Here is a 26704-nt window from a genome sequence, read left to right as displayed (position 1 = left end):
GTGACAGACTTTTGTCACTGTCCTGTTCCACTGACAGACTGAGGAGATCATTCCTCCCCCACACTATGCGACTCTTCAATTCCACCCGGGGGAGTAAATGCGAACATTAATTTTATTTTAATTCTTTTCATTTTTATTACTATTTAATTTAATATTGTTTCTTTGTATCAGTATACTGCTGCTGGATTATGTGAATTTCCCCTTGGGATTAATAAAGTATCTATCTATCTATCTATCTATCTATCTGTATGTGAAATTGTCTGGCAAACACCAACAAACTACAAAGAACATTAATAAATATTGAGTAGATAAATCAAGTGGTATGGATTTACATTATTTTGCCATTTTGATGTACCCTTCCACTTTCTGAAAACACACAATTCTCCTGGGGTACAAGATATCTGTAAAAAACTTTAAATCTGCAAACAAAAGGACATTATGAGGATTTTGCGATGTAGCAGCTAGTGACTCAACATAGGATCTTCAGGACAGCAGGTTTGAATCCTATCATGTTCATTTTGTGTGTGGAGCATGTTTCCCCCAATGATATGCAGATTTTCCCTGGCACTCTCTTTTCCTCCAACATTCCAAAACCATAGAGGTTAAGCTGATTGGTGACTATACAGCAGGAGTGTGTGAATAAGTATGCCCTTATGATGGACTGACATCTAACCCTGTACTTCTGTCTACCTTGAACCTGGGCTGCCAGGACAAACTCCAACTCCACATGACCGTGTAATGGAATAAATGAGTTCTGTAAAACAGATGGTGGTCATTGTGATCTGCTATAACCTGTATTTTTCATTATGACTTAAAAGGGTTACAAAAAGGAAAAAGTTGCATGTCACAAACCGCCAGCTTTACTCTTTACAAGGAAAAATATCTGTAAGAATCATCAAACAAGTTGCTACCAGTTAGAAGAAACATAGATATGCACATAATGTATAATGAAACATTCTCATTTTACTATTATAATATAAACATGGTTGGAATCCAAGTGACTCCTTTACAAAGCACTTTGTAGCAGTTGTGTCTAGAAGGAGTGCAACATGAAATAAAAGTTTCTTGATTTTAATTAGCCTATATAACATGTCAGTGCCTGTGCAGTTACTTTTTAAATGACAAAAATGCCCAAAGGGCTGGCCTGATGTTCAGGTCTTTGTTGCCACAATTAGTCTGGTCTACTAACTCATTACAGAACAAAAACAAATTCTGTCTTTTTGATAAATATTACCTCACATGAAACGTTGCCCTAATTTCTTTCTCTCTCTTTATTGATAAAGTCACATTTCAACCCAAATTAAAGCAACCTGTTTTACTATATGTCATATAAAGAGGCACAAGCAGATATTTGTAGTCTCATTCAACCAGATGACCAATATTAAAAAGAGGAGGGCTGCGTCCAGAACTTCAGTTTCAAGCAAGAAATGTTTAGGTTGATTTCCCATATGACAGGTTTACAAAAATAAATATCAGCTCCTGACCCCATGAGTCACAGTGTGAACTGTTCATTGAAAGAATGATGTCCTTCCTACCTTCTTTTGCTACTTTTTATAACACAGAAAAGAAGGGTAACTTAGATTTAAGTATAAATGGGCCTCTGCTTGCATGAAGCTGAAAAATCGCATTGCACCATGGTAAGAGCAAATACAATTAATGACAGCCCAAGACTTGATGCAATGTGGGTTGGCAGGCTAATGCGATGAATGACACACAAGAAGAGGAAATGCGCAGGGGACAGTATAAGAGCTGAAATTTGGAATGAAATGTTGGAAGTGCTGATCCAACCTGCCTCATTCAATTCCCCTTATTCAAAAAGAGTAGCTAGGCATCTGGGATTCACTGGTTCAGTTCAGTGGTTGTGGGCTGTTTGATCACATTTTTTAATTCACTTTAAACATTATGAGATAGATAGATAGATAGATAGATAGATAGATAGATAGATAGATAGATAGATAGATAGATAGATAGATAGATAGATAGATAGATAGATAGATAGATAGATAGATAGATAGATAGATAGAATATCCCACTCTATACATAGGTCACTTACATAATTTGTCAAAATCCCTGCATATTCATCTTCCATTTAACATCAAATAGAAAACCAAATACATCTGTTACAAAGAAAACAGGGCAGCATGGTGGTACAGTGATTAGACCTTCTACGTCACAGTTCTAAGTGGCTGGGTTTGAATTTCAGTGACGTCATTGTCTGTGTGGACCTTGCAAGTTTTCTGTTCATCTGTGTAGGTTTTACTCCAGGTCCTACAACTGTTTCCCCACATTTCGAGATGTATGGCTGTTTTAATTGGTGATGTTAAATTATGACTTGTAATGTATGATTGTGTGTGTTTGAGGATGCCCATGTGCTGGATTACTGTCCACGCCATGGCTGGCTCCTACAATGTGCCTAAGGGATTAAGCAGGTTTGAGTATGGATGGGTGGATAGATGAAAACTTCAATAGGTAGGACAAAACATATTCACTGATCAGTATATTCGATCTATCACACTGGTCTTTAAGACCCTTGCTTAAAGACTTCTGATAATTCAAATTAGCAAGCTAGTAAACAAAAGTATGGATTCTAACTTGTGCTAAACAACAAAAAGCAAAAAAAGAACAGCAATACTTTTATAATATTTCTACCTGTCAATATTTTTTAGTAAAAAGTTATCGAGAAATTAGTATCACTTAACTGCACAGATGTAAGGTGAAATATAAAAAGTTTCAAATCTCCCAATGTTTTGAAGGTCTTTTAGGAAGAGTTCACCTTTTATATTTTATTTGTATTTAAACCTCGCAAAAAAAGACAAAATTGACCTTGCAACTACTTTGATGATTGGCAAACAGTTGTTCGATTTGAACTCTACTGAAAACTGAGTCTGGCCATATCCAAGCCAAGAGAAAACAATAAGCAAACTCCGGATACCTTGAGACAACCTGGAATGCACTATTTAACATTTCAGTATCTTTTGATGAAAAGGAAACCAAAAGAAAAAAAATCCAGAAAAAGATGCCTGCTGATTGTGGTCTACATCCAAGTAAACACATTCCTCCAGTGACAAACACTAGCAACTCTCTTAGTTGCTCATCCTGAACACATCTGTGCAGTTGATGGCACAAATCAATGACATTCTCTTCTTTCTCTGGGATTCACTTAGATCCATAATGACTGCGCTGTTAAGCTTTGTGCCTTATGTATATAATAGCTGTCAACAAAATTGGCCCGGAATTTCTGCTGTGGCAGGATTTCCTTGCAATCTATCTGACACTAAACAGACACTGAGCCTTTGATGAAACCTCTTGCTTATTCATGTTCATTTATTCCTACATTTAAAAGCTCCTGTCAGGGTGGGATTTTTGATTTGTTCAATAGTATATTTGGATTGCATTTGTTATCACAGGGATGCTCCGCATCATCCACATCACTAATCTGCTGTAAGACTAGTTACTTCTGATGAGTAGACACAGATGTAAATAATGGTTCTAAATCATTTTTATATATTTTGCCCTAGCAACTGTGCAGCAGTTGCTTTCTAGGATCAGTTTAGTAGAAGTGGTCTGACTGAAGCTTAAGATTGTAAAAACAGACCATTACTCTCACAAAAGCAAATTTTTGCCTGTGGTTTATTTGATTGAAAAACAAAACAAAAATAAAATCATAATTATCAATTCAATAACAATGTATAGGAGCTTTTTATGCTAGAGTAGTTTAAGTATTGCTGATGACAGTGGCTCACCTGAAAGCCTACAATGCTGTAGCCCTTTAGCACTATGTCTTTCTTCTCTTTTAGGGGATATATGATAGCAAGATTCATTTGATCAGATCATTCGGTGCTAGACTTAACGTATTCTTTCACTTCCTGCGTTTTTAACAATGACTATATATTTTGATCATCACCAAAAGTTATCCATCAGGCATGTTTGTTTACTACATGAACAACAGCAATTCCTTTTTTCAGACAATGCACAATATTGTTTCAGCAGGCGCTTATTTTTATAGTACTGTGTTGTTTTTAGTACACATTTAGTCATGATCACTTTAACCCCCACTCCAGACAGAGGATATAAGTCAGCACATTACCTCAAGAAGATCAATCATCCTTGTCATCTGAGAGTAGATGAGAACTCTGTGTCCTTGCGACTTGAGTCGTGTCAACAGCAGGTCCAGAGTGTGAAGTTTCCCGCTGTCTGTTATCAAACTCTCCTTGTCTAAACATCGTGGAAACAAAAGAAAGAAACACCACGGTTATAAGTTATACATCATATGATAAGAACAAAAAGTGTGTGTCAAAATCAGCTTAAACTTGAAAATGATTTGTACTGTTAAGATAAAACCGTGAAATACATGCAGAAATAATTAAAAAAAAAAAATGTTAGTAAAATTATATGTAATAAAGTTTTCATGTGTGCCTTCAGGCAAGATCTAGGGCTTTTAACAATTTGTCAACCAAAATTAAAAAATAAGTTAAATAAGTTTTAGTAATCGAATGACATTCACATGTTAATATGATACTAAAAGAGACACAATACACAAGAAGTGAACAAAATTCAAAATGGTTTCCTCCTGGCTCTCCTGTTTCCTTCCACATGTCAGTGATGTGCACTTTTGACTAACTAATGACTCTAAACTGCTCTTTAATAAGGAGTGTTCCCTGTGATGAGTTAGCATCTCATCAGGTTTTGTTCCTGCTTTCTGCCTGTCACTGCTGGGAGAGACTACAGCTCTGTTTCACTCTGTAATGGTATAAGAACAATTATTAACAATTCAGTAAAGCAAAGGAGTTCTATATATGAAAGAAGTTTTATGTTTTGCTCATTAGAAAGCCTATAAAGCTGCAGCTTTGCAGAACAAGCCTTTTTCTTCCAGGGGATAAATGATAGCAAGATTCATTTGTTCAGATCATTCAGTGATAGTATAAATTAAACTAGACACATGAAAATTAAATACATCCACTTTAACTTTTTAAAGTTTAATTTGAGGTGTGGCACAGTGGGTAGCACTGCTGCCTCACAGTTAGGAGACCCAGGTTCACTTCCTGGGTCCTCCCTGCGTGGAGTTTGCATGTTCTCCCCGTGTCTGCGTGGGTTTCCTCCGGGTACTCCGGTTTCCTCCCACAGTCCAAAGACATGCAGGTTAGGTGCATTGGTGATTCTAAATTGTCCCTGGTGTGTGCTTGGTGTATGGGTGTGTGTGCGTGCCCTGAGGTGGGATGGTGCCCTGCCCAGGGTTTGTTTCCTGCCTTGTGGCCTGTGTTGGCCGGGATTGGCTCCAGCAGACCCCCATGGCCTTGTGTTAAGATATAGCAGGATGGATAATGGATGGATGGATGTTAATTTGAGTTTTCAGATTAAGGAAACAAAGATTAAGATGTTACATGACTGAAGTGCCTAAAATTGTGAAGGGAATTAGTACAGTGAATCCTAGCTGTTACTTTAAAACAAATTCTTAAACAAGAGGACGTGGTTGGAAACTTGTTAAGGGCAGTTGTAGGACAAATGTTAGAAGGTTTTTCTCCACGCAAAGAACCATAAAAACACGTAATAAGTTACCAGATAGTGTGGCAGGCAGTAGGAGTTTATGAACCTTGAAATGTTGACTTGATGTTGTTTTAAACAATCCAGATGAAAAGGTTGGAAAAGATGTTTTGGCTTAATGGTCTGTTCTCATCAAAACTATTCTAATGTTCGAATATTGATAATAATGCATGTACTGCATGTTTAAACTTTTGTGATTTCCCATGTTTTGTAGTCATTACAACTACCTCAATCATGTAATAAAGGGAAGAGCACTATGGAATAATTGTATTAATCACTCACCCTGCAAATGTAAATTTGTCATTTCTATTAACTGCAATTATTTTTCATGTCTTTCAAAGTAGGAATAACTAATTTTTAATCTCACTGTCTTCATATACTGTCATCACTCTCGACACCAGATGATGATTTTCCCTTTGGAGCATCACATTACTTTTATTTTCTAGTTGTTATTTGCACTGATCCTATCAGGGAAACACTCACTTTGGTTCCTCCTTCCCAAATGCTTGCTATCTTGATATATTGGATATTTTGTCTGTCTGCAGCCTGCTGCACCTTATCACATAAATGGAAACTATTTCTGTAAGAAGCTGCAGTACGGATTTAAAAACGAAAATGCTTCTGGTGGTGTCAAGGAGCTTGACATATAAATTTGTAACCTGAGATAATAGCAATTGCTGTAGCCACACCATACTGTATGTATGACTAGTAATGGAGTCATTCTCAACAGTGGCTTGAGATTTCACTTCTCTGAGGCAGCTAAAATTTCATTTTTTGACAAAGAGAACAACTCCATAGTTCTACCTTAGCTCTTCGTCTCCATGGCTTCATTAAAGTTAATTCATTAAAGTTAAATGTGACTGCTTCATTTTTACTGCTTAAGGTCCATAAAACAGTCTCCAAGAGGTTCAGGCTGACAGTTATCAATGTCTAGAAGTTAAACTGTGTAATTTGTTGTTTTACTTGATTGCTGCTTCTAGCAGTGAACAATAATATGCCCGGCTACAACTTTTTCTTCTTCTCTGGTGGCAATCACGAGAGTAAAAGCCTCAGACATTTAGTTAGGGTAAAGTCAGGAAGATGACAATTTTTTTTTAGCATAGCATACAGTTTTAAAGCTGCATTAGATGTTAGTGAAAGGCTGTGTCAGCGTGCATTTGCAAAAGGAAAATAGGGTAAAGGTTATTCCCATACTGAAAAAAAATACAAAAGAATGTCAGAGGAACACAGTTTCTGCAGAATAGCCTTCAATATGTAGGATCTCTAATATTCATTTTCTGTTTTCTGTGAGGGAATAATCTTTACCTTTTTTGCCTTCTTAGTCTGTTCACTTTGCTTTCTTAATGATTATAGTGAGACATTCCTATTCTCTCAATTGTCAGAATCCTGATATGGTACTGAATGCCACTGTCATTCTAATCAATTTTTACTCCATGACTTTGCAATAGGAGTATTGTTACTTATACTGCACCCAGTGTCAGCCCTTGTTTGAAATCCACCAGAATTGTCATGTTTTCGTAGAGTGCCTGAAGAGTGACAGGGATGCTGCCTGGCATTTACTTGTCATTTATTTTTTGATATTTGAATTAGAAATCTCTCTTCACACAGATAAGTATATATAACATAACATTCTCAGATTTGGGAGTAAACTATCCTAGAAGAATAGGGGTACAAGACAGTAACCAGCCCTAAATGTGGCACTGTTCCACTGCTATATTTACTTTTCAATTTTTGATACAGTGATGGTTGCCTGTGTATCTCCTAATATGCATTTGAAGTACTGTATATGGCTATTTCCTAGTACAAGGTCACTTCAAGATATTCTCTATAAAAAAATTCATCTTCACTTATGATGAAGAATGAAATTAGACCAATCATCCTCTAAAATGTAGCTACCACATGGAGTGTCAATGAAATACTGATAAATTCCTATTGTGGTTCTGTGGAAGCCCTGCGTAATATTATGAATGTGTTTCCATGGACAAAACTGACATAGCCTTGCTTGCAAAGCATATTTTGGTGTAAAGAAGCTTAAAATAAACTAGGTGACAACAGTGAGAACAGTCTCTGTTCATTATAAAGTCTATACTTATAGTGACAAGGCCTGCACACTACATGGCAAAAAGACAGAACGTGAGTTCTAAGTATGAAAACAACACAGATGGTGCACTGTTTAACTCCGCACGCACCGCAAGTAAATAACCTGGCAATAATGACCAACCTCAGCGATGATGACCATCATTTGACCTAAAATTACCAAATTAGCTGGAGAACTTCTGTTTACTAATTGCTAAAGATGACAGATGTATAGCTGTAGCTTTATTGCACATAATTATGTTATTATAATCACATTTTCATTTTTTAAACGAAGACTGATTATGTATCTTTTATTTTTGGCATCTTAGTACTGAGATTTACAACACATTCATAGTTTGACAGATGCATAAAAAAGTCTGCAAAGGCTTACAACTTCTGAACTTCTAACATAAAATGCACAATATCAACATGGGTGTTCAACAAAAAGTAACAGAGAAAGACCTACCAATGGCCATTCTAAAAAAAATCTGAAATGACAGAAAAAAAAAATAAGCGTGTAAAGGGTAAAGATTCGGGAAGTAAGTTCACGTGATATATATATGAGAAAGTGTAACATGGCATTTCATAACTAAGAAAGAATAACAGAGGTCCTGTAGGCCCTAGGATATAACAGGCTGCCTAAATATTATCTGTAAGCCAGGTATCATACTCACAATGGCCAACTGAACTTTTTAGGATATGCCGATCACTCAGCAAGAGATTTCGAACGCATCTCTGCCAAGCATGAAGTCATCTCTAACACCAGAAAGAAAAGCATGGCTGACTCAGTAAGAAGAATTTTAAGTGTGTACTGGAATGAACCTCTGGGGAGAAAGACAAGACGGCCAACAGTAAGAATACCGACTCATATGCGTGAGATTCATGAACTTGACGTCTTCCACAATTATTCAAGAAATATGTCTTAAGTGCATTTTTGGTAAATTGACTGCTTGGGGCTAAGGAATTATTATTAATTACAGATGCCCTAATCCAAGGCGACTTAGAAAGCAAGTTATAATACATACAACAACAAATTTGTAAGCATTAAAGCAACAGAGAACAACATAAAAAAGTAAGCACAAGGGAGCAGAACTACCACATAATTATATCTACAAATAAACTAAGACACACATCAGTATCTTAAACTCTTGGTCAGTACAACAGCAGCTAAGCACAACATGTGTTTTCAAAAGACATCTAAACACAAGTAAATTGGGTGCAGCATGAATACATAAAGGGAGATCATTCCATAGCTTTGGAGCAAGAACAGAGAAACACTGTCCCGTTTTGGAACTTCTAGCAAAACAAGGGACATTCAGTAGACGGGCAGAAGCAAAACAGTGACTTCTTGAAGAGACCATGGAAAGGCCAAGGATTGGAGATATTGAGGAGCAGACCAAATATAGAGAACTGTAAGTAAAGACAAGAGTTCCGAGTTGAACAGGCAACGGTAACAGGAAGCCAGAGGAGTGACTCATAGTGTTAACGGCAATAAAGTAGACACCATTTACTAATACGGACCTAAACATCAAAACACAAAAGAAGATCAAAGCAAGCTGAACAATCTCATCTGGAGAAGAACAACAAAACTGAAGTAGATGTGTGAAATGAAATCTTAACTTGAAGAGTAAATGCACTGTTTAGCAAGGGCATGAAGGCTTAAAGCTTGAGCACAGCTTGAGGAGCGTGCTTTCCTTTTATTTCCCCACCCTTGCTACCATATTACTGCCACATGATAAATGCTGCCAAGGTTAGGTTAGGCAGAGGTTAGGTGTAGGTGGTTGGATAAAGGACCAGACAAAGTGAAGTATAGAGAAATATTTCTGACCCCTGTTCTTTCAAATGGTTTTCTTGATTGTGTAATCTCAATAACTCTAGATCACAGCCATGTGCTGCACATTTGACTGACAAGAAAGGAAATGTCTTATCAACACGTTTGTCTACATTGAGAAGGTGAACTGGCAGTGAGGCTTACTGGTAGAGAGGGAGTGTTGCCAGACACTGACAGATAAAGACAGCATTGATGAAAACGAAAGATTTATTTTTTCATACATTTTACAGCATAAGTGGGCCATCTATCTCAACTGACAGAAAAAAATAAACTTTGTTTGGTCAGACATAGCTAGGAAGTTTGTTCATTTCTGTTTGTGCTCTGTTATTCTCTTTGAGTTACCTTTCCTGTGCGCATATGTGTGTGCGTGCTGTAAGCCACATACTACTTTCAAGGGAAACCAAAGAAAAAACAAGTTTTTTTTTTACCTGACTGTCTGGACCAATTTTCTTTGGGGCCACCAATGAAAATAAACTACTAGCTGCCATATTACAAAATGCTTACAGTATATTATTACTATTAGGAATCTTAAAAAAATACTCCCCAAAATAAATATTTACAACAGATACACTGTATACATACAGGATATTTATACAGTATGTACATCCTGCATGGTGTTTCATTTTCAGTTTGCACACAAGATCAGATCTGAATCCCTACCCAGTAATGCAGCGTTTGCATGTTGTCCACTACATTTGTGTGCATGTTGTTTGTCATTTTTTTTTTCATTTTCTTCCGTATTCTTTCTGCATTCCTAAAGGCGTTTAACTTAGACTGATTCATAAGCATAAATATGAGAGTATAACTGCATTCAGCGACTGACTGAACATCCAGGGTTGCTATTTGTCTTGTGCTGTCCACGATACTCTTACATGAAATAAGGACATCTGAAAAGTGATGCCTGGAGAGAAAGTGTAAATATGTACACATTTTTTAAGTCGGCATTATTAAGCGCAATACATAGACAGTATGCTTGTATGAGTTACTTTAAAAGAGGAATATGCTTCAGTGTGACATAACTCAGAAGTAGTGTGCTATTTTTTTTTCAATTAGAACCATATTACACAACCAATGAATTAATTTAAACACAAGCATAACATACTCTCAGCAGGCTGTTCAGTCACAGGGAGGATAAATCATGCATGGTGACAGACTATCATGTTTGGGAAAAAATATCAATACTTTTAAGCTTTAGAAATTGTAATGTATAGTTCACACACTAAGTACTGAAGCTTAAATGCAAGACAGTGTTATTGCTACATATAAGAACACCTCGTACTTTTTAACCACTTTTAAAAACAGCTTTGACTTTTTTTCTTCTTATATTTTTTGCATCTCTCCAACCACTTTCTTTTCACTGTACAAACAAGGAGAATGAGAGCCAACACGCATCAGTTCTGGATGACATACCAGTTCATTTCAATGCTCACACATGCATTCAAACAGAATCATTCACATTGGATCAATTTAAAATGAATAATTTAATTGATCATGGGTATCTTTTGAAGCAGCTGGGGAAACCTATACAAATAAGGAGCAAGCGATTGCCATGCAGACAGTGAAATGATCTGGAATCATATACAGATGCTCTGGTAGCAGGCAGTGTGGTGTAGAGGTTAAAGCTTTGGACTTCAAACCCTAAATTTGCGGGTTCAAATCTCACTACTGACAAAGTGACCCTGAGCAATTCACTTGACATGCCTGTGCTCCAATTGGAAAACCAAAAGAAATGTAACCCATTCACCTTGGATAAAGGCAAAATAAGTAAATGTAAATGGATCTAGAAGGCAGCAGGATTAACCCTGTACTCCTCACAACATACAGCACATAGACAGATACAAAAAACCCTCTCCATTCACTTACCCTCCTCACTAAATTTAATCCTATGGTCACCTGTAGCTTGAGCCTGTCAAAGTAGCATTAGCTGTATATTGGGATCTAACCTTGGATAAAACACAAGTTTATAACATGGCACACCTCACCTACTTTCACAACCTGTAACAGCAGGACATTATAAAGTTGCTGATTAACCTGCACCATTTTTGGGACGCAAGAAGACAAAGTACCTGAAAAGGAGAGTATACAAAAAGGATTTGATCCCTGCCCTCTAAATCTGTAAAGCAGCCCTGTCAACCACGAATACATCCATAAAAATGCATCAGAAGGAAAGATATAATCTTTCCTGAAGTTTAAAACAATACATCTACTTCCCCACCCACTGTAATAATCTGATTCATGTACTAGATTAATAATTTAAATTCTGACAAGTTCCCCTTTGCTTTCAACATTTAGATTCATTACACAAGACACTACCCAACAAATGTAATAATTCAGAACAAAAACTACTATGAACATGAAACCAACAGGATTAGACAGATGGAGACTGCGTCTACGTAGGAAAGTCAATCTGGTATTCATATCAACATAGCAGGTTTTGGGCAGGGCTCTTTCACAGCTGCTGCTCTACAATTTACTCTTTCTCTAAAGTGTTTAAAGATACAGAACTTCCAGGCATTTCCTTTAGAGTCTTCCTCCTTTTGTTAATCTTTATCATGCCATTTTATTCCACTGGAAATTTTCCACATAGCAGTGGTTCTCATTGCCAGTTCATTTATGTTTGAAAGGCTCTTGTTACTCCTGTTTGTAAAAGCCAAGCAGATTTGATTTAAGTAGGAATCTGGTTAGTTCACTGGATTCCACATCTAATTTTATGATTGGCTTTTCTATGAATAATTTTACTTTTGTTTTCTTTTTAAATATAAATGGAAAAACCGGTCTAAAACACATTATACAGAGATATGTGCATTTAGTTTTTTGAAAATGAAAAATTCTGCAACAGACAGTTGCGGTGTCACAACCAAATAAAGAAAATGACTATATATAGGGGCTTTGTCATCAATTGTGATAGCTCAGATAGCTCCTTTAATCAGGATATAAAACCTACAAAGTTTGAATTAATGGGATGATTACACTCATTGGACACTTACATCACGTACAAAAAATAGCTTGAGCTTCCATGCAGTAATAATATCACCACATATATGGAATACAGTGAAATTCTTATGTGCATGTATGACCAACAGGCAGCACACAAGCAAACATAGTCAGGAGGCTTAGTTGCTGTTTAATCACACATAAGAATGATCAAGAAACATGATAAATGTCAGTGGCTTGTATCCATTATTTTCTTGGAACCCAGTTTCAACTTTTTAAACTTCAATGGTCACCCACCAACAGCATTTGAAGACTGCCTGGTCCCCCTTTGTAATACAAACACAATTTGAAGAGTCTTTCCCCCTTTCCTCCTCTCTTTGGTCTAATAGGCAGAGTGGTAACTCTGAGGCTAGGGGTCTGTGCCGGTAATTGGAAGGTTTCCAGTTCGAATCCCGTAAATGCCAGAAGTGACTTCACTCTATTGGGCCCCTGAGCAAGGCCCTTAACCTGCATTCGCTTTGTCCTGTAAAATGTTACCTTGCAAGCATGTCCTCCAATTTGAAAGGGAAAACGTGGGGGTTGGTGGCAGGATTGGCACTGCAGCCACTGTAGAAAAAACTCCGACTGTCCCATTCCATTCGAACTAGTGTGATACATGGCTGCACTCAGGTCCTAAACTGGGGTCCTGAGGTGGTTCATCGTGTGGTGGGTGCAGCAAAACTCTGCAACAGTGCATGCTCCCAACCTCTCTCCTCTCCTTGGTCTAATCATTGTGGGTGGAAATAACGGGGAAAAAAACTGGGGGCCTTTTGGTTTGTTAAAAAGTGGGCAACACAGTAGCTGAAATGGTCACTCATGACCCAGTGACTGAGAAACACTGATCTAAGGGACTTTAATTGTGGTGTGATTGCTGTTGCCACTTCTACCATCTTTCAATCTGCTACCCTCCTATGATTTTCAGGTGTATAGCATTTACTCAGAATGTTGTAATAAAGAAAAAACATCCAGTGAGCAGCAGTCCTACAAGCAAAAACACCAAGCTAATGAGAGAGGTAAAAGGAGGACAGGCAGACTCACTGAAGTTAAAAAGAAAGGCCACAATATTCAAACAACAGTGCAAAAGACCATCTCTTAACACACAATGCATCTTGAAGTGGGTGGCTTACATAAGCAAAGCATCATGACCACTCTTGTCAGCTGTAACAGGTAAATGAGGCTATAGTGGGTACATAATAACTAAAATTGAATAATCAAAGAGTGAGAAATGTTATCTAATGTGATGCATCTTAGCTCCTACTTCAACTTACAGATGGTAGGGTGAAAATTTGGCATACAAATTCTAAATCCATTAATCTATTCTACTTTGTGTCAACTGTTTATGCTGGTGGTGGTAGTGTAATTTGGCGCATATTAGCCGCTTAATATCAACTGAACATCATTTGAATGCCACAGTGTACCTGTGTATTGCTGTTGACCATGTGTATATCTTGAGGGCCATAATGTGCACTTTTTTAAATGGACACTTCCAGCATAATAATGCTCCATGTTACAAAACTTCCATTTTAACAAGTTGGTTCAGTGGACATGACAGTGAATTCATGTCTCTAGATCTCAATCCAACAGAGCAATATTGGGATAAAGTAGAATAGGAGGTTTACAGCTTGGAAATCCTATGGAAATTTAAGATGCTATTAGGTCAGGATGGATCTAAATTCTTAAGGAATTATTCCAACATTTTGTTCAATTCATGCCTCAAAGAATTTAGGGTGCTTTGGAATCAAAAGTGTTTCCTACCTAGCAATAAAAATGTGGACCCAATCAAGTAGCCAGTGAATGGATATAGAGTCTGTTTGGAAAGGACAAACTAAAAGACAAACCTTTTCTTGTAAGCCATTACAGGAGCATCTGGATGTCAATGAAGCGTTTGCTAAAACATATGTATACCATGAAGAGATTATCATTTGAAGAGGAGATGCTGTGCTTTCTTTGACTAACACTAGGACAGATAGTATGGGGACACCTGTGATATCAGAGGCAAGTTAACAGATGTGGGAGGGTGCATTGTACTGTGGCAGAAACCAGTTGTGCAAGTTCTGGAAAAGACACATTGACATTTGTGGCTCCTACTTTTTTTCCTAGATCTGTTGGTGAGGATCTCTCTGTCTGTCCAAATCTTATATTAAATTCCATCATTTCATTTAAAATTCCCAACTGTTTCATGCAGTCATCACAGTGATAGCACATACTCTGTTAAATATGCTAACCTGACATGTTGGTTCTACAAGATTTATCATAAACTTTTTTAATTTCTGCTATGCTGGACCTTTGCCCACATTTCTGTTGGCATGTACTTTTCTTTATAGTTTTCCACTGCTTGATATATAAAGCACATTATTTGGTACTGATTATTACAATAACTTCTCTTGGCACAGCACTTTTAGTGCTGCATTTTTCTCTTTAGTTGTATTTACCATATTGATTTTTATCTGACTGACTGGCAGTACATTTAATATTGTATCATAATCTTGCCTACTCTTTAAAGCTCCTTATTACTATTACTGACTGACACCTTTATTCAAGATGAAACATCTGGACACAATACAGTTGTTTACATAAATGTCACCCAACTTGAGCGTAGACAGGTTAAGTGATTTGCTCACATTCACAGAAGAAGTAGATGGCAGCACTGAATTTAATCAATAGCCTTGTAGATTAAAGTCCAAACTCTTATCCATTAAAGCATACTAGGTGACTTGGGACAGTCTATATAGATAGTATGAAACAAGGGCTTCAATGAATGGAGAACATTTCTGAACTACCAGAACCAAGACAAATAAGTGGCTCAAAATATAAAGCCATATTTATATCATCCACTTATGTAACACCACTGGTTTTTTAATGTTTTGGCACCCGAGATCTCTGATTAAAGAGAAAGCTTTTATTATTACACGTTAACCTGAATATCAAAGATGTCTTATGTATATCTTCTATGACATGTATTTTTATACTTCAATTTAAAAAAAGTACATTTTTCCTCCCACATCTTCAAAACATATGTGACTGATTAATTTGTATCTCTAAACAGCTGTATAGCGCCCAGACTCTAGAATGACCTACCGAAATTAATTAGATCACTAATTAGATTGACTCTATGAATTCTTTTAAAAAACAACTTAAAACACATCTGTTCAGGAAGGCTTTTAGCTCTACTTGACTTTATTACCCTTCTCTCAGTTTACCTCTCTGTCAAGATGCTTATGTAACCTGTATGTGTGTATGTTAGACCATCAATTATGTTGCCTGTTAGGCTTTTTTTTCTCTGAATTCACTGTCGTAATCTTCATTATTTATTTATTTGGTTTGTAAAATGCTATATACTTTATACCCTGCCTTCTTTTTTATATTCTGTAAGTGCCTTGAGCATGGGAAAGGTGCTATATAAATAAAATGTATTATTATTATTACTAAACAAACTTTCTCTGAGTTACAGTATGAATGAGTAAGCTCTACAACATATACAAACCCAAACCGTCAATCTATAGGTTGGTCCCTGCTATGTACCCAGTGCTGCATGTATAGGCTATGGCTTCTCGTGACACTATAGCTAGATTAAGTGAGTTCAGATGGATGTATGTTACATAATTTGTTGTTATTTGAGAATTGTAAAAAGTATCCCATTAGTTTATGAAAAACTACTATACACATTTAAATGTCTAAACGTTTATAAATCTTCCAGCAACGTGAATCTTAAAACTTTCAAAAACAGTTGAGTAATCAATTTACCCCAAATACAGTAACTACTCACATGGACATACATTGCTGAAACAACAGGCCAACAGGTTAAATTATGTCAGGCAACAGTGAGATAAGGACGACAAGGATTTCTGCAGAAGATGGACCAACATAATTTCACTGTAAATAATCAGGCAGCTAAGATGTTTTGCTGATATCAAATGATTCTGAATGTTTCCTGCTATTTTACTGGAGCACATTTTTCTTTCAAAGAACAGGAAGGGAACCACAACTTTCCCACAGGCTTGAAGAGACTGGTTACAAATACATTTTCAGACAGTTTCTTTGACTCTGGAACCTGGACTTGAAGTCGATAATAACTGAACATGCAAGTCCATTGTGTGCAAGCCCTAATTACTGTTGGGAATACAAAGGTCTTTTGGAAAAAAGATTTTTCTTCCTTAAAATAAAGTGTATATTCTAACTGGAGACAGACTCAAGTACAGATTTAGAGAGGAACAGAAATCCTTGTAACCCTTCTAGGACATTAGTGTATGCTAAAAGGTCAAATCGGGGGCATTTTTGTTTATTAGTTGTTCCATTCTAAACAACAAATGCACAAAATTAAGAAAAAATAATTTGGTAATTTATGTTGTGCTACATTATATCCTATAAAGAATACAAAATCTTATACAGAAACAGTGGGTCTTCACCTGTGCTCAGTGAGAAGCACTATACAAAAGTTGTATTCTATATCTTATTTTGCAAACATCTGAAAATGCTAAAATTTATTGCAGCAATGTAAGTCCCCCTTCCCATTAATCTTCCTCTTAACACCAATATGATAAATCATTAAATCTAGCACAGCACACACAATTAAGAATTTCTCTGTGCTCTGTAAACCTGACAGTTACACATTCATAAACCTATAAAGAAAACCCCAAAGCTCTAGAGTCCCAGGTTTAAATCCCCACCCAGTCACCGTCTATAGAGTTTCCTTACCCCAGAGATGAGTAGATTAGACTAACTGGTCACACTAAACTGGCCCAGTGCAGGTGCCCTGTGATGCCTTTGTGTCTGGTGAGATCAGGATGGGTTTTGTCCCCATGTGACGCCAAATAATTGTCAATAATTACATGACTTCATTTAAAATGGGCTCCTCAGAAACCTTGTATCTTATCAGTTTTATAACTTACTCAATCTAGTACTTAAAGGCAACTCAACACATTAAAAAACTGTTAATTACAAGTTAGAAATGATGTAGAGAACAGAAATGTTGGTGTATGAGTCTGTAAGTTATCTCCAACCAGCATCAGGCTATGCTCATGTTGTAGCCCTACTTTGTGTCAAACTACTATTGCTTTTACAATATAATCAAAAGCCGGTGACAGTTGTCACATATTCAACTTTTGAATTTCTGCAGTTGCAGGTATCAGGATAGGAAAAAGATGATGATGCCACTGGAATTCAGCTCTTTAACAATTCAGTCTTGGCCACTTAATGCATCCTTACAATCATAAAAAGCATCAAGGGAAGTCACTGCTGGACGTTAATGTCCATTATAGTAAAAACATTAGCAAAACCCCTGGAAACCCCTCAGGTAGATTTACTTTTTCAGAAGGGAAGGGGTACCAGCTGATTTTGGATGTTTTCTATGAACCACAGATAAAATGGGCAACATGGTGGTGCAGTGGTAGTGCTGCTGCCTTGCAGTGAGGAGACGAGGGTTTGCATCCCGGGTCCTCCCTGCATGGAGTTTGCATTTTATCCCTGTGTCTGCATGGGTTTCCTCCCACTGTCCAAAGACACGTAGGTTAGGTGAACTGGTGACGCTAAATTCACTCTAGAGTGTGTTTGGTGTGTGAGTGTTCACCCTTTGAGGTTACTGGCACCCTGTCCAACGTTTGTTTCTGCCTTACTAGTTGGGATAGGCTCCAGCCATCCCCTGTGACCCTGGTCTGCTTTAAGCAGGTTGCAAAATGGTAAAAAATGTTCATTCAATGGGAAAATTCTAATTCATAAAAGTTCTGTGATTTTTGGTGCTCCCCTTGGGCTCGGAATGAGGGAAGTGTTGCTTGAGCAAGTATCCACTATTCTTCTTTAGAACTGGGATTAAAAGAACAAAAGTATATGCAGTATATATAGGGGCAACATTTAATAAATAATTTAATGTATATGTGGGAATGTACATTAATTGGGGTGTATTTACTTTTTTTTAATACAAATGGAGTAGAATCTCTGAAATCTCAGAGTTGTGTCCTATTAACCCTATGTGTTTTATGTAATTTGACTTTTCATGCATGAACCTGGAACACAGTATTCCGTTTGATTGCTGTAGAGTAAACAACAAACTAAAAGTTGAGTATTATGTCAACACTTCTTTTAATTACATCTGTAAATTTAAATGCATTAAAATCGGTGATGTGAATTTGTATATCCCCAATATAATCATAAACCCTACAGTCTGTATCTGACAAATTAATGGCCACCTTTACCATATATAGTGCATACAGTACTGACAAGTTCCTCTCAAACACTATGTTTCAAGCATTTTATATTTTTAGTATGTAATTCATGTTTTAATTAATCATCGAGGATTTCACAGTGGCTAGTTAAAATCTCTTATGATTCTTTCAAACTAAGGCACAACTATAAGGTAATCACATGTCAGTTGTTGACTGAAAATGTAATATTAGGAAATAAGCACCGGTTTGTTTTCCAGATTTAGAAAGTCCACAAATGCTCTTTTATCTGTAAGTACACAGCACCTTATATTGTAAATTAAAAGCCAGTCAGTAATTAACAGGATAGGATGCAACCTTTTTGATCTTAAGAGTTGTCTCAGTGACCAAAACCAATCACCATTTGGCTACCACTCGTTTATAGTATTTACATAACAAATCCCAAGAGTGTATTACAATTGCCGGCATACTTCTACAAATGAATTACTGGAGGATTAAGTTACCTGAATAGGGAAATATTGGAATTAAGTGGTGAGGACTGAATGGGTAGCCTTCTGACTATTCAATTGAGATCCTTAGATGCATTGTCAAACCCACTGCAGCTCCTTTAAAATAAATATATTTTCTAACCTCTTGTAACAGAGATAAGCTAATTCTAAAGATGAATGAAAAAGTATTGTCCCAAAAGAAAATGTTTTCACAACATAAAGTATGCCTTTATATCAATAATCAATAGTAGTGTAGTCATTTAAACATTTATTGTCTTTGAAACGGATAGTTGGAGATTTGTCCCAAGGGAAAATTTACCATTTTTAACAGAAGCTCAAGAAATATTACCTCAAACAACAAGCACCCTAAAACATACACAAGAATTACAAGACGACCTGGCTAAGGATAAGAGAGCAGTCACAGAGAGGCACTATAAAAGTACATTTCCATAGGTAATAAGAAGCCCTTGCAGTATTTCTTGATACACTTCTTTTGAATGACTATTTGTTTAAAAGTCCCTCAATGTTAGTGTATCACTGAGAGGATGTGCAGCATTGTTCATAATGGCACTCGGGTTTTGTCTTCATTCTATACTCCACTACTGCCTTTAGAGAATCGAGAGTGCCTCTCATAACTGAGCCGGTCCTTTAATTAGCTTGCTGATTCGGTGGGCTTCTCTTGAAGTGGTGTTACCAGCACAGCATACTACAGCATAGAAAATCTTACTGGCCATAACAGAGTTTATAGATGTGTTAAAGGAACACAGTCTCTTAAGAGAAAAAGAGTCTGCTCTGCAGTTTCTTACATGGTTTCTCCATGTTAATAGACCAGTCGCTTGTCAATTATGTGTATTTTATAGAAATGAGTAACGCTGGTTTCCATTTTTCTTTAATTTTTATGCCTTTCCTGAGGTGCTTTTTGAAAAAAAAATATATGTATATAGTTAGGTTTTTTGACCTAAGGATTCTGAGTTAAACATTAATTTGCACCCAGAAGGTGTTGTTGAAATGTTGATTCATTTTAAAATCTTTTCAGTATGCCAGTCTGTTTATGTAGGGCACCAACATCTTCTGGAGCAGTTGACACCACATTGCTAGGTAAATACCTGGAAGGGAGCAGTTGTGACATCACATGGCTTATGGGTATGCGATGTCACAATGAAAACTTCCCTGTTCACGCAAGTTTGCAGAGATTTTTAAGTGTATACTTTGTGAGGGTTCTCTTGGTTGAAGATTCTAGTGCAATGACTTTTGACTACAATTTAGGGTTCTGTCTTTAGTATTGACAATTGTGTTACTGACTTTCTGGTTATGAATCCAGAATGTCCCACATTTTCTAAAACTAGTGCTGTATTTCCTGTCCAGGGCAGAATACGAAGTGTATCAACAACATTTTCTACACTGCATACCAGTGTAAATATGTTTCCTGCAAACCGTGGCTTGATCTTATCTGTTATAGACTGTGGCACTCTTTACACGAGACTTTGTACATAGTAGAATTTTGATGGACCACGGTAGATTGCTTTTAAAGGAGCCTCAAGCTGTTAAAGGAGATCAAGTGTTTTAATCCAAGGGCTGGGTATAAGCATTATTATTAGAAATGAAATTACCTCAAATATTTGAATATTAGGTGGTTCAGATAATACATTTTTCTTTTGCTAAACCACATAAAACCCAATGAATATGGGATTAGAAGAAAGATGGATGGATGAACGCAATTTTTTAAAAGATTCTAACAAGTTTATAAAAAAAGCTTTAGAATGACAGTAGCTTTTCTAATTCTAGGATAAATGCTGCTTGAAAATGAACCCATTATCACAAAATGTGACCCAAAACATGATTCAAGTTTTCTTTCAATTAGCAATAACTGTTCCAGGGAATTTTCTAAATAATAACGCACTGTAATATATTTAACATGACATTGTTCAAGTTTGCTTTCTATTAACAATAACAGTTCCAGGGAATTTTGTAAGTAATAATATACTATAATATATTTAACATGACATACTCAGCAGCACTGCACTGCTCTGGACTCACTGAATATTGCCTTTGGACATCTGCAAAACTACTTTGTTCTACAGTTCATTTAACTAATGATTTTCAGATTCATTTAGCAGTAGTACGATTAATGTTTCCTGTTTTGCCCATTACCACATTTAACATGCCAAAACTCAGGCTGCACGGTCACTTAAAAAGACAAAAAAAAACAGTGGATGGAACACACTGCCCAGACAAGCTGTTTTTATGAAAAACTCATTCATTTTTGTGAACCTAATTATTTCTGAACAAGTTTTAGTAGTAACAGGGCCTAAATACCAAAAATGGACAATAGTTTTAAGCTTTGTTTTGTTTTGATAGAGCTATAAGTCTTATATTACTCCGGACATTTGAGGCTTGTTTTCTATTTGGCACCGGAGTATAGTTTTCACAGTAAACAGATAATAATTAATATTTTGCTTATATTCCTAGAGGATTACTCTGCATGATTATTATCTGCAGGGAAACTACACTTTTACACTATCATGCTAGGAAGGAAAATCTCTAAATGGACAATAAGGTGATCAATGACTGTTTGTTCACATTTGCTCCAACAAACAGTGTTACCTGGAACAGAATAAGAACAGTGTGAAGGTCCACTGTCAACAGTCACAGTGCCTTATGTTTGAAATTCTAGGCAAGCTCACAAACTAGACCTATTAAAGCTGACACTTTTCAGCTATAATATATAATATAATATTGTTCACCAGACCCAATTACTTATGATGAATTACAATTTAGTACACAAAAGAATTGTTAACATCCATTTTCACAACAGGAGCACAGACATATTAAGTGACTTATTCTGGATCACACAGCAAGCAGGATATGAGGAATGAACCGGAAACTTACTGGTTTAAAATCTATTACCATAGCTACCACTCCACACTGCCTTTGGTGATAATCACAGGAGAGGGAGACAAGATAAATTATCTTCAGCAATTTTTGAACGTTTGGAATATTTTTTCCATGATTTGTTGTCTTGAAATTATTTTTTTTTATTGATATTCCACATTATTTTTGTTGTATTGTTGATGACACCATTTGCTGGAGTTTGTTTCCAAGGATCCTCTCCTGTTGAGGCTTAACTGTGGCACAAGCACTAAAATGTGGCATTGCAGTCTCCATCATATTTTACAGCAACGGTAATGGATGCTTCCTCTGTGTATTTTAAATCAATTTCAAAATGAATAATTAAATGCTTCAGACTTTGGGATTTTAAACTTTTTCCCTCTTTCGACTATGATATGTGTCTAACATCATTAAGAACATTTACAAAAATATTTAACCTTTTCCTTTTTATTTCTATTTTTGATTTGGGATTTTAACCTCTACCACTTAAATATATTAACTAAACACACATATTTTTGCACTGAAAAAACATGCTCATTGATCAGAATTCCTGATTAAAGAAAATTAAAAAATACTTTTGACAGGAACAGACTGTTAAAACCAGCACTCTAATAACCTGAAAATTCTGAAGGAGCTTTGAATCCTGATGTGAAGACTCCAAAGAAAAATACCTTCAACTACACCAAGATGTACTGTTTAATGCTACAGACCTGTGTCTAAAGAATTATGTTCTAAATTTCGTTAAAACTACCCATTAACTGACTTCACCCTGTGCTCCTTTGTTAAGAATTGCCCTGCTTACACTCTACAATTTATTTCTTTTTGCTTAAGGTGAAATTATCAATCTATCCTACTTACTCATACCATGTAGTAGATCATCCATGGATTTTTTTCTGAAGTTCTTATGTCCTTCCTGTAATGTGGACACTAAAACTGCTCATGATATTGCATATTTGGCCTCAAACATGTGTTACAAAGCCAAGGAATCATAAGAAAGCTGTAAATAAGTTTTATATTCATATGAAATCTGGTCGTAAAATATTTCAAACGTAGTAAGCATTTTTCTGTTTCTAATATAACATAAATAATCATGTCTTGATTATATGTTTGACTTTATTATTGTTATAATTTTTTTTTGCTTTTCTTTAAGCACTTTAAGGTTTATTATGAAAAGGGCCCTCTAAAATAAATGTATTTACCGCCGGTCTAATGAAAAGAAAGAATAGAAAATTAAAAAAATTATATCTTAAAAAAGGCAGAGTTTATTGTTTTGGGGTAACTAACTATAGCATGCAAATAAAAAGTACTTTGGACTGATGTCTTTGTCACTCACTACCTGGAGAAGTTTGCAATTTCATATTCTCCCTTCACCCACATGCAATGAAAGTGAATGTTTGGTTAATGAGCAACTGCTAATTTGCCCAGTACAAGAAAATGTGCTTGCTAAGCATTGGTTCCTGCCATGTGTCCGATGCTGCAGAGTTAGACTTTATCTCTCCACAATCTTAAAATGAACGTTGTGGATTCGGAAAACAGATAAATGGATTGTCTTACAAACATAAACCTATTATATACTGTAATAAAACACTAAGGTCTGTGTGTCCAGTCCCTCAGAGCATTCTAATTGGTCAGTTTGGCTTTGGTGATGCGACGAAAGGGGAAGTGTGAGTGTGAGACGCACAAGGAGGAGTAAAGGCATAAGAGGCACTCTGAGAGAGACGCCTTCAAAGATGGCAAGTATAAAACTGAACAGGAGTCAGAGAAGCAGCCTTTACAGGAACACACTTGAAGAGGAAGCGCCAGTGAAGAGAGGTTCACATACATGCAAATATAGAGGAAAGACACTGAAGTACATTTAGGGCAAGAGACAGAAGAATTTAAAAATGTTTGCTATTACCGGTCTTTAAAAGGTACCATCCATTCATTATTCAACCCATTATATCCTAACTATAGGGTCACTGGGGTCTGCTGGAGCCAATCCCAGCCAACACAGAGCACAAAGCAGGAAACAAACCCCGGGCAGGGTGCCAGCCCACCATAGGGCACACACACACCCCCACACACCAAGCACACACTAGGGACAATTTAGGATCGCCAATGCACCTAACCTGCATGTCTTTGGACTGTGGGAGGAAACCCACGCAGACATGAGGAGAACATGCAGACTCCACGCAGGGAGAACCCGGGAAGTGAACCCGGGTCTCCTAACTGCGAGGCAGCAGCGCTACCACTGTGCCATCATGATGCCCTTGAAAGGTACCATGGCTAGTATTATATAAAGACAAAATTGTTACAAAAAACTGATATATTACTTTAGCAGCATTGTAGTACTGAGGTTACAGCTGGTGCCTTATTGTTCCTGGAAAATGGGTCTCAATCCCAATGCATTTGTGTGGGTTTCCTCCACATGAACCGGTGTCCTCCCATATTCCAAGTAATGCAGGTTAGATAGATTCAGGAATGTAAATTCCCTCAGCATAATGACAATTAAGTTGTGCTTGACTTAACTACTTTGAAAGAATCATGGTGTAAAACATGGCTGTCATGTTGATTCTTTGGATTTTGTGTTCTTCCAACAGCTCAGCACTAGACCAGCAACATTCATGGTCCACTCTTCTGTGGTGATTTACACAAAAATGCCTACACCACACTATAATTTTATCAAAGCTCTCACGGAAAAGAGATTAAAAAATAAGGTTGGTGGAACTATGAGGCAGCTATGCTAAATATTTTGCTACTGTCCTACCTCCCAAAGATAATTTAAATAACAAAAGCATATTTACACAACTAAAATTTGTCTTTGTAAAACGTTTAGAAGCCTTAAACATGGTTAGATATTGTTATTTATAGCTGTCACAAAAAGGGAATGTCCAATTTCAGCCACTCAGTCAATCCCAAACCTCCCAAATCAGGGCTGTTGGGGGCTAAAGTTGATATCAACAACTTTGTTCTGTTTTATTCAGTACTAAAACCTTATAAAGAAACATCTTTTGAAGAACAATACAAAATGGGAAAATATTATTAAACCGCTTTAAAATGTAGTGTGTGGTGACCTAACTTGAACAAACTCAAACAGATATACGAAATGATCACGATAACAGGTCCTTTGTACTTTTTTCTTTTTTGGATTGGCCGTTTTTAGCGATAAACAGTTCTAAATACTGTTTAGTAATATGAATAATACCAGACACGAACCTTTGCTAGACACACAAAATGAAAAATGAAATATTGTCTATTTAATAGAATATATAATTCAATAATAATTCATTTGATAAGAAATAGCAAATTTTGACTCATTTTTATACTGGAATATAGTGAAATATCAATTTGAATAACAGTTTGGAAATTCTAGACATTTCTGGAAATAAATGTCAGCCACTTTTGAAGCCAGACTACCTCATCATGGGAATAAATTATGCATCTTAGGAAAATTAATACATTTTTCAGCGGTTTAAAGACTAATGTCAGACCCAAACCATACCACTAAATTAATGCAACTATCCTTATGATTATTTTAACATTGAACAGTAGATATTAATTCTTAAGTGCCTATAAAATGCATTTAACCCCCATTGGACTTTTTTCACATTTTATTTAAATAATAATAATGCATATGCAACAAGCCTGGAATCCTATTTAGGTTTTCCTAGTGCGTTGCGCCTGATATTATGGGAACTGGTTCAGGTGTTTAAAAAGGCTGAGCTATATTTTTCAAGGTAAAACTATTGAAAATTTCAAAAAAACACACAATTACCTGTAAAAATACAGCACCCAGACATTAATAGTTTCAAGAGAACTTGCTATAAAAGATGAGAATTTGTTAAACACCTTTAGAGATACAATGAATAATCTGATTTGCTTTAAATTTTTGTGTTCACAATGGAATTTTCTGTAGAGTTTATGGCACCTTACTGTGAATATTCTCAGAGTTGGGTATCTTTAACTTGCACTCACCTGAAATACATTTAATGCACACAGTAGGACTCAATTCATATAATTATATGACTTATAAAGAAAAGCAGTGGTTAGATCGCCTATTTAGATTTGTCATACTAAAATGGTGAACAGTGTAATTAGACCTTTTTGATTTTTAAATTAAGGTTAGCTTTATTTGTTAAAATTTATTTTAGTCTGTTTACAGTAAATGTTTAAGAGTCCACATTAGGGCAAAATAAAAAAAATAAATTCTAATGAAGGTAAATAGGAGAGTGAATGAATAACTTTACAAACACTGCAATTTTCACATAATGCATCTGCTCTCGCAAACATCAAATCTCAACTACACAGCTAGTTGGCACAGTGCATGTAGGGTTGCTGCTGCTCTAAATTAGAGACTACTTTGTTTCCTTTCTAATCAAAATTGTTTGCCAATGTCTGAGCTCAGACCAAGGATTCCAAATGAACAGCCAGCTTAATGAATCTATTCATTGAATAATTATAGTAGTTCACAAAACTATATTCTAATCTTTTTGGAATCCCTGTGCATGTTAAATTAAAATAAACAAATAGAGCTAAAGACAATAAGTCTGACTAAGAACATGCTCATTCTTATTTTAAATACAACCGAGGCTATTTCTTTGTCACCTCCTTGGAGTTCTTTGATGTTTATAAATAAAGTAACAAAATTGTCGCAAATCAGCTCTTGAGGTATTTGGCATTACTTGACCAATATTATGAAATACAGCCACACATTTTTTTTTAAACTATACATCTCCAGCCTACTCAGAATTTCTCTGATGTGTACAGAAAAC

The 26704-nt window shown here is 36.2% G+C and overlaps 1 protein-coding gene across 2 annotated transcripts in view; it reads right to left on the bottom strand.

Annotated features, from left to right (window-relative positions):
- The window catches only part of ino80 (INO80 complex ATPase subunit), a 182991-nt gene that overhangs the window by 51129 nt on the left and 105158 nt on the right, over positions 1-26704 (bottom strand). For both annotated transcript variants that reach the window (XM_039741457.1, XM_039741458.1), the window contains exon 27: positions 4088-4215. In XM_039741457.1, coding sequence (XP_039597391.1) covers positions 4088-4215 — 128 coding nt within the window. The remainder of the gene's footprint in view (positions 1-4087; positions 4216-26704) is intronic.

The sequence above is a fragment of the Polypterus senegalus genome, chromosome 18 (assembly GCF_016835505.1).
Source record: "Polypterus senegalus isolate Bchr_013 chromosome 18, ASM1683550v1, whole genome shotgun sequence".
Lineage (NCBI taxonomy): Eukaryota > Metazoa > Chordata > Cladistia > Polypteriformes > Polypteridae > Polypterus > Polypterus senegalus.
Note: the sequence above shows the minus strand (reverse complement) of the source record. Positions and strands in the feature narration are given on the sequence as shown.